Raw genomic sequence first — 10,000 nt, 5'->3', positions numbered from 1 at the left:
CTCTCTCTCTCTCTCTCTCTCTCTCTCTCTCTCTCTCTCTCTCTCTCTCTCTCTCTCTCTCTCTCTCTCTCTCTCTCTCTCTCTCTCTCTCTCTCTCTCTCTCTCTCTCTCTCTCTCTCTCTCTCTCTCTCTCTCTCTCTCTCTCTCTCTCTCTCTCTCTCTCTCTCTCTCTCCCCTCCCTCCCTCCCTCTCCCTCCCTCCCTCTCCCTCCCTCTCCCCCTCTCTCTAGATAAACTATTAAACATATAAACTTACATTCTGTGTCGATAAAAAAAAAATAATACACAAATCTTTAACTCATTAAACACTCATCGCCTCACAGGAAAGACAGAAATATGCGAGGACATCACCCTAGAACCAGCTGATGACTATGGAGGTGACCTTCGATTGACCGGCAAGGTGGGCGGAGCTGACCTGGAAGAGACACGGAACATCAGGCTGAGGAGGAGCTACAACCTGACCTTCATCCAGACGGACAAGTACCTGTACCAGCCAAGTCAGGAAGTCAAGTTCAGGGTCCTCACTGTGTACGGGTCCAAGGCACAGGTCGTTACAGAGCAGGTAAGGACAGTGATGATAAGCTGAGGGATAGGGAGTCTAAAGTGGTGAGGGAAGTAGGGATGCTGATGATAATGATGACGATAACAGTAGCAAGGATAGCAATGATGATAAAGAATAATAATGATAAGAAATAATAATAATGGTAAAGAATAATTATGGTAATAAAGAATGATAATAATAAGGAAGAATAATAATGGTAATAAAAAATTATAATGAATAATAACAATAATAATAATAACAATAATAATAATAATAATAAATATTAATAATGAAAATAATAATGATAATAAATAATAATAATATTAATAATAAAGAATGATAATGATGATAAAGAATAGTAAGAGTTTGAAATTATGATAATGGTAGTAACAATGATAGTGATACAAATACTTATCATTATAGCAATATCGATGATAAGGATAGTAATAACTGTGATATACTAGCATTTGAATAATAACCAACAAACTTTCCAAAACACAACAGCAAATCAAACTTAATACTTAAAAGTTACACACAACAATATACATATATATTTGTTCACTTCTTCATCCATTCATTTACTGATTAATTCATATATTCCTGTATTCATATAAGGAGTATAACCTACAAACAATCACCTTTTTAGAATCCAGAAATCTGGTTCACAACCTACTTAATAATCCATTTATTCCTATATTCATATAAGAAATATAACCAATATAACCTACAAACAATCCCCTTTTCAGAAGCCGGAAATCTGGGTCACAACCTACTTATTCATTCGTTTATTACACACAACAATATACATATATATCTATTCCCTTCTTTATCCATCCATTTACTTATTAATTCATTTATTCCTGTAATCATATAAGAAGTATAACCTACAAACAATCCCCTTTTCAGAACCCAGAAATCTGGATCACAACCTACTTAACAATCCATTCATTCATTCCTATATTCACATAAGAAATATAACCAAATATAACCTACAAACAACCACTTTTTCAGTACCCAGAAATCTGGAACCCGGAAATCTATATTCCTTTTCCTATTCCTATATTCCTATATAATTATATATTAATTCCTATATTCATATAAGAAATATAACCAAATATAACCTACAAACAACCACTTTTTCAGTACCCGGAAATCTGGGTCACAACCTACTTATTCATTCGTTTATTACACACAACAATATACATATATATCTATTCCCTTCTTTATCCATCCATTTACTTATTAATTCATTTTCAGAACCCAGAAATCTGGTTCACAACCTGCTTAACAATCCATTCATTCCTATATTCATATAAGAAATATAACCAAATATAACCTATAAACTATCACCTTTTTTTCAGTACCCAGAAATCTGGTTCACAACCTACTTAATAATCCATTTATTCCTATATTCATATAAGAAATATAACCAAATATAACCTACAAAATCCCCCTTTTCAGAACCCAGAAATCTGGTTCACAACCTGCTTAATAATTCATTCATTCCTATATTCACATAAGAAATATAACCAAATATAGCCTACAAACAATCATCTTTTTCCAGTACCCGGAAATCTGGAACCCGGAAATCTATATTCCTTTTCCTATTCATATATTCCTATATAATTATATATTAATTCCTATATTCATATAAGAAATATAACCAAATATAACCTACAAACAACCACTTTTTCAGTACCCGGAAATCTGGATCACAACCTACTTATTCATTCATTTATTCCTATATTCACATAAGAAATATAACCAAATATAACCTACAAACAACCACTTTTTCAGAACCCAGAAATCTGGAACCCGGAAATCTATATTCCTTTTCCTATTCATATATTCCTATATAATTATATATTAATTCCTATATTCATATAAGAAATATAACCAAATATAACCTACAAACGACCACTTTTTCAGTACCCGGAAATCTGGAACCCGGAAATCTATATTCCTTTTCCTATTCATATATTCCTATATAATTATATATTAATTCCTATATTCATATAAGAAATATAACCAAATATAACCTACAAACAACCACTTTTTCAGTACCCGGAAATCTGGATCACAACCTACTTATTCATTCATTTATTCCTATATTCACATAAGAAATATAACCAAATATAACCTACAAACAACCACTTTTTCAGTACCCAGAAATCTGGAACCCGGAAATCTATATTCCTTTTCCTATTCATATATTCCTATATAATTATATATTAATTCCTATATTCACATAAGAAATATAACCAAATATAACCTACAAACAACCACTTTTCAGAACCCAGAAATCTGGATCACACCCTACTTATTCATTCATTTATTCCTACATTCACATAAGAAATATAACCAAATATAACCTACAAACAACCACTTTTTCAGTACCCAGAAATCTGGAACCCGGAAATCTATATTCCTTTTCCTATTCATATATTCCTATATAATTATATATTAATTCCTATATTCATATAAGAAATATAACCAAATATAACCTCAAAACAATCGCCTTTTTCCAGTACCCGGAAATCTGGGTCACAACCTACATAATTATCCATTTATTCCTACATTCACATAAGAAATATAACCAAATATAACCTACAAACGACCACTTTTTCCAGTACCCGGAAATCTGGGTCACAACACCCTCCAGAACTCGCATTGCCCAGTGGAAGAACGTCACCACGTCATCCGGCCTCGTCCACCTGTCCTTCCAGCTGGCTGACGAACCTGAAGAGGTGAGGCGAGAGGGGGTGAGGGGGAGAAAGAGGACGGGGAGGAAGAGAAATAGGGAATAGAGGAGAGGGGCGAGAGGGGGTGAGGGGGAGAAAGAGGACGGGGAGGAAGAGGAATAGGGAATAGAGGAGGGGGACAGGGAATCGAGGAGGGGGACGAGGACGGGAAGGAGAGAGGGGAGGAAGAGGAATAGGGAATAGAGGAAAGGAAAGGGAAATCGAGGAGGGGGACGGGGATGAGAGAGGGGAGGAAGAGGAATGGGGAATAGAGGAGAGGAAAGGGGAATCGAGGAGGGGGACGAAGAGGAGGATGAGAGAAGAAAGAGGACGGGGAGGAGAGAGGGGAGGAAGAGGAATAGGGAATAAAGGAGAGGGGCGAGGAGGAGGCAGAGGACGGGGAGGAGAGAGGACGGGGAGGAAAAGGAATGGAAAGGGTAATAGAAGAGAGGAAGTGGGAATAAAGGAGAGGGGCGAGAGGGGTTGAGGAGGAGAAAGAGGGCGGGGAGGAGAGAGGGGAGGAAGAGGAATAGGGAATAGAGGAGAGGGGCGAGAGGGGGTGTGGAGGAGAAAGAGGAAGGGGAGGAGAGAGGGGAGGAAGAGGAATGGAGAATAGAGGAGAGGAAAGGGGAATCGAGGAGGGGGACGGGGAGGAGAGAGGGGAGGAAGAGGAAGTGGGAATAAAGGAGAGGGACGAGAGGGGGTAAGGAGGAGAAATAGGACGGGGAGGAAGAGGAATAGAGAATAGAGGAGAGGAAAGGGGAATCGAGGAGGGGAACGGGGAGGAGACAGGGGAGGAAGAGGAATAGGGAATAGAGGGGAGGAAAGGGGAATCGAGGAGGGAGACGAGGACGGGGAGGAGAAAGCGGAGGAAGAGGAATAAGGAATAGAGGAAAGGGGAAGCGAGGAGGGGGACGGGGAGGAAAAGGAATGGAAAGGGTAATAGAAGAGAGGAAGTGGGAATAAAGGAGAGGGGCGAGAGTGGGTGAGGGGGAGAAAGAGGACGGGGAGGAGAGAGGGGAGGAAGAGGAATAGGGAATAGAGGAGAGGAAAGGGGAATCGAGGAGGGGGACGGGGAGGAGAGAGGGGAGGAAAAGGAATAGGGAATAGAGGAGAGGGGCGAGAGTGGGTGTGGAGGAGAAAGAGGACGGGGAGGAAAGAGGGGAGGAAGAGGAATAGGGAAGAGAGGAGAGGGGCGAGAAGGGGTGAGGAGGAGAAAGAGGACGGGGAGGAAAGAGGGAGGAAAAGGAATGGAAAGGGGAATAGAGCAGAAGGGCGAGAAGGGGTGAGGAGGAGAAAGAGGACGGGGAGGAAAGAGAGAGGAAGAGGAGTAGGGAATAGAGGAGATGAAGAGGATTAAGAAGATGGGAGATGGAAGAGGGTAGAAGCACGACAAAATACGATTAGGGATGTCAATGATATGTATTATATGAACCAAAAAAAGACTTATTCCACTTTAGAAACTCGCATAAACATTACTTATAGTAACAGATTCTGACATTTGGATGCTGTGTCCTTATGCAATTGACGTGTTGCAGACAGCGGTCCATCACAATGTCTTTTGTCTTACGGGCTAAACAAACAATTCTTGATCGTGAAAAGAAATAGTATATATTAATGCTAATACTCAGAATATAACTACTATCTTCTCTCCTTTTTTTTCCTTACGTAATTCAAATGTGAACAAAATATGAATATAAAAAAGAACTTTTCTCTTTCTGTTGTATATATTCACTATGTTTTTCTATATGATATTGTATTTCTATATAATATTGTATATATTCTCTATTTCTATATAATTTATCTATACTATTGTATATATTCTCTATTCCATTCTGTATTCTTTTCTCTTTCTACTGTATATATTTTCTATTCTATTCTCTATTCTTTTCTCTTTTTATCGTATATATTCTCTATTCTTTTCTCTTTCTATTGTATATTTTCCCTGTTCTATTTTTTTTCTCTTTCTATTGCATATTTTCCCCATTGTATTCTCTATTCTTTTTTCTTTCTATTGTATATCTTCCCTATTCTATTCTATATTCTTTTCTCTTTTTATCGTATATATTCTCTATTCTTTTCTCTTTCTATTGTATATTTTCCCTATTCTGTGCTTTATTTTTTCTCTTTCTATTGCACATTTCCCTATTCTATTCTATATTCTTTTCTCTTTCTATTGTATATATTCTCTATTCTATTCTCTATTCCTTTCTCTTTCTATCGTATATATTCCTAATTCTATTCTCTATTCTTTACTCTTTCTATCATATATCTTCTCTATCCTATTCTCTTTTCTCTTTCTATTGCATATATTCTCTCTTAATTTCTCTTTCTATGGTATATAATCTTAATTCTATTCGCTATTCTTTACTCTCTCTATCGTATATATTCTCTATTCTATTCTCTTTTCTCTTTCTATTGCATATATTCTCTATTAATTTCTCTTTCTATCGTATATATTCTTAATTCTATTCTCTATTCTTTACTCTCTCTATCGTATATCTTCTCTATTCTATTCCCTTTTCTCTTTCTATTGCATATATTCTCTATTAATTTCTCTTTCTATCGTATATATTCTTAATTCTATTCCCTATTCTTTACTCTCTCTATCGTATATATTCTCTATTCTATTCTCTTTTCTCTTTCTATTGCATATATTCTCTATTAATTTCTCTTTCTGTTGCATATATTCTCTATTAATTTCTCTTTCTGTTGCATATATTCTCTATTAATTTCTCCCTTTCTATCGTATATATTCTTAATTCTATTCTTTATTTTTTCTCTTTCTATCGTATAAATTATCTATTCTATTCTCTTTTCTCTTTCTATTGCATATATTCTCTATTAATTTCTCCCTTTCTATCGTATCTATCCTTAATCCTATTCTCTATTCCATCATACATAACTACGAACCGAATTTTTCTCATTCACGCATGCATTCCCAGGGATTTTACAACATCCACGTCAAGGGACCCGATGGCAGGACAAACACAAACAGTTTCAAGGTCGAAGAGTACGTTTTGCCGCGGTTCGAGGTCACGATGACACCGCCAAAATACGTCTTGGCTTCCGATGAGAAGTTCGTCTTCACCGTCTGTGCTAAGTGAGTGTGTTTTTTTTTGTTTTTTCTCTCTCTCTCTTTTTTGAGGAGGGGGGGGGGTTGGTCGTGTGAGAATTTGTTGTTGCATTTTTTATTTATTTATTTATTATTATTATTATTTTTATTTTTTTATTTTTTTATTTTTTTGTATTTATTTATTTATTTATTATTATTATTATTTATTTATTTTTTTTTTATTTTTTTTGAGGAGTGGTGAGCGGTCATTTGAGAAATTGTTCTTGCATCCTTTTTTTTTTAAGGAGTTGGTCATTTGAGAAATTGTACTTGCATTTTTTTTTCTTTTTTTTTTTTTTTTGAGGAGTCGGGGGGGTTCATTTAAGAAATTGTTCTTGCTTATTTTTTTTATTTTTTTTTTTTTTTTTAGGAGTAGGGGGCTTATTCTTATTTCTATTTGCTTATTTATTTATTCTTCATTCAGATACGCTTTCGGACATTCATTCATTTTTATTTTTATTTACTTATTTATTTATTTTTCATTCAGATACGCTTTCGGACATTTATTCATTCTTATTGTTATTTACTTATTTATTTATTTTTCGTTCAGATACGCTTTCGGACATTTATTCATTCTTATTTTTATTTACCTATTTATCTATTCTTCATTCAGATACACTTATTCTATCTACATATCTATTTATTCTCCATTCAGATACACTCTCGGACATTCATTAATTCTTATCTTTATTTACTTATTTATTTATTCTTCATTCAGATACACTTTCGGACATTCATTCATTCTTATTTTTATTTATGTATTTATTTATTCTTCATTCGGATACACATTTGGGCATTTATTCAGTCTTATTTTATCTATTTATCTATTTATTTTCCGTTCAGATACACTTTCGGAGATTTATTCATTCTTGTCTTTATTTACTTATTTATTCATTCTTCGTTCAGATACACTTTTGGACATTCATTCATTTTTATTTTTATTTACTTATTTATCTATTCTTCATTTAGATACACTTATTCTACCTATCTACATATTTATTAATTCTTCATTCAGATACACTTTCGGAGTTTCATTCATTCTTATTCTTATTTACTTATTTATTCATTCTTCATTCAGATACACTTTCGGACATTTATTCATTCTTGTCTTTATTTACTTATTTATTTATTCTTCATTCAGATACACTTATTCTATCTACATATCTATTTATTCTCCATTCGGATACACTTTCGGAGATTCATTCATTCTTATTTCTATTTATTTAGCTATTTATTCTCCATTCGGATACACTTTCGGACATTTATTCATTCTTATTTTTATTTACTTATTTATCTATTCTTCATTCAGATACACTTACGGACATTTATTCATTCATATTTTTATTTACTTATCTATTTATTTTTTCATTCAGATACACTTATTCTACCTATCTACATATTTATTTATTCTTCATTCAGATACACTTTCGGACATTCATTCATTCTTATTCTTATTTACTTATTTATTTATTCTTCATTCAGATATACTTTCGGACATTTATTCATTCTTATCTTTATTTACTTATTTATTCATTCTTCGTTCAGATACACTTTCGGACATTCATTAATTCTTATCTTTATTTACTTATTTATTCATTCTTCGTTCAGATACACTTTCGGACATTTATTCATTCTTATTTTTATTTACATATCTATTTATTTTTTCATTCAGATACACTTTCGACATTCATTCATTCTTATTTTTATTTACTTATTCATTTATTTTTCGTTCAGATACACTTATTCTACCTACCTACATATTTATTTATTCTTCATTCAGATACACTTTCGGAGATTCATTCATTCTTATCTTTATTTATTTAGCTATTTATTCTCCATTCGGATACACTTTCGGACATTTATTCAGTCTTATTTTTATTTACTTATCTATTTATTTTTTCATTCAGATACACTTTCGGACATTCATCCATTCTTATTCTTATTTACTTATTTATTTATTCTTCATTCAGATACACTTTCGGACATTTATTCAGTCTTATTCAATCTATTTATCTATTTATTTTTCGTTCAGATACACTTTCGGACATTTATTCATTCATATTTTTATTTACTTATTTATTCATTTTTCGTTCAGATACACTTATTCTACCTATCTACATATTTATTTATTCTTCATTCAGATACACTTTCGGACATTTATTCATTCTTATTTTTATTTACTTATTTATTCATTTTTCGTTCAGATACACTTTCGGACATTCATTCATTCTTATTTTTATTTACTTATTTATTCATTTTTCGTTCAGATACACTTATTCTACTTATCTACATATTTATTTATTCTTCATTCAGATACACTTACGGACATTTATTCATTCTTATTGTTATTTACTTATTTATCTATTTTTCGTTCAGATACACTTTCGGACATTCATTCATTCTTATTTTTATTTACTTATTCATTTATTTTTCGTTCAGATACACTTATTCTACCTATCTACATATCTAATTATTCTTCATTCAGATATACTTTCGGAGATTCATCCATTCTTATTTTTATTTACTTATTTATTTATTTTTCATTCTTATCTTATCTATTTATCTATTTATTTTTCATTCAGATACACTTTCGGACATTTATTCATTCTTATTTTTATTTACTTATTTATTTATTCTTCATTCAGATACACTTATTCTACCTATCTACATATTTATTTATTCTTCATTCAGATACACTTTCGGAGATTCATCCATTCTTATTTTTATTTACTTATTTATTTATTCTTCATTCAGATACACTTATTCTACCTATCTACATATTTATTTATTCTTCATTCAGATACACTTTCGGACATTCATCCATTCTTATTTTTATTTACTTATTTATTTATTTTTCATTCTTATCTTATCTATTTATCTATTTATTTTTCATTCAGATACACTTTCGGACATTTATTCATTCTTATTTTTATTTACTTATTTACTTATTTTTCGTTCAGATACACTTGTTCCACCTATCTACCTATTTATTAATTCTTCATTCAGATACACTTTCGGACATTCATCCATTCTTATTTTTATTTACTTATTTATTTTTCATTCTTATCTTATCTATTTATCTATTTTTTTTTTTCATTCAGATACACTTTCGGACAGCCAGTGAAGGGCAACGTGACCTTCGAATTGAACAACGACCAGAGACGAAAGTGCAGAGTTGAAGCCCAGAGGAATGAGAGCGTGAGTGTTCACTTTGTTCACTGATTTGTTCTTCAAATGCGTTCAATTAATCTGTTTTGTTTTGGGAGTCTGTTTTTTTTTTTTTTTTTTTTTTGTCTCTCGTGTCGTTTTCGTTTTTTTTTGTCTCTCGTGTCGTTTTCGTTTTTTTCTTTTTGTCTCTCGTGTTGTTTTCGTTTTTTTTTGTTCAACCTTCTTCGTTTTGGTTTTGGTTTTGATTCTTGATTTGAGTCTGAATCTTTGTTACTATCTATTTGAATGGAAAAGCACTCTATCGTGTATATATATATGGTAGAAAAACCCATAATGCATAAACTGGATTTATTGAAGAATGTGAGACAACAGTTTCGGAAACGGGGTTTTCTACCATACTGTCTGTTTATTTCTGTCTCTGTCTCTCTCTCTCTCA

The 10,000-nt window shown here is 32.8% G+C and overlaps 1 protein-coding gene across 1 annotated transcript in view; it reads left to right on the top strand.

The window, feature by feature from the left end:
• The window catches only part of LOC113822757 (alpha-1-inhibitor 3-like), a 47,102-nt gene that overhangs the window by 18,926 nt on the left and 18,176 nt on the right, over positions 1 to 10,000 (top strand). Inside the window, exons 3-6 of the mRNA XM_070145434.1 lie at positions 323 to 561; positions 3,171 to 3,287; positions 6,227 to 6,384; positions 9,498 to 9,594. Coding sequence (XP_070001535.1) covers positions 323 to 561; positions 3,171 to 3,287; positions 6,227 to 6,384; positions 9,498 to 9,594 — 611 coding nt within the window. The remainder of the gene's footprint in view (positions 1 to 322; positions 562 to 3,170; positions 3,288 to 6,226; positions 6,385 to 9,497; positions 9,595 to 10,000) is intronic.

The sequence above is a fragment of the Penaeus vannamei genome, chromosome 33, assembly GCF_042767895.1.
Source record: "Penaeus vannamei isolate JL-2024 chromosome 33, ASM4276789v1, whole genome shotgun sequence".
Classification (NCBI taxonomy): domain Eukaryota; kingdom Metazoa; phylum Arthropoda; class Malacostraca; order Decapoda; family Penaeidae; genus Penaeus; species Penaeus vannamei.
This window is presented reverse-complemented; position numbering and strand designations above follow the sequence as displayed.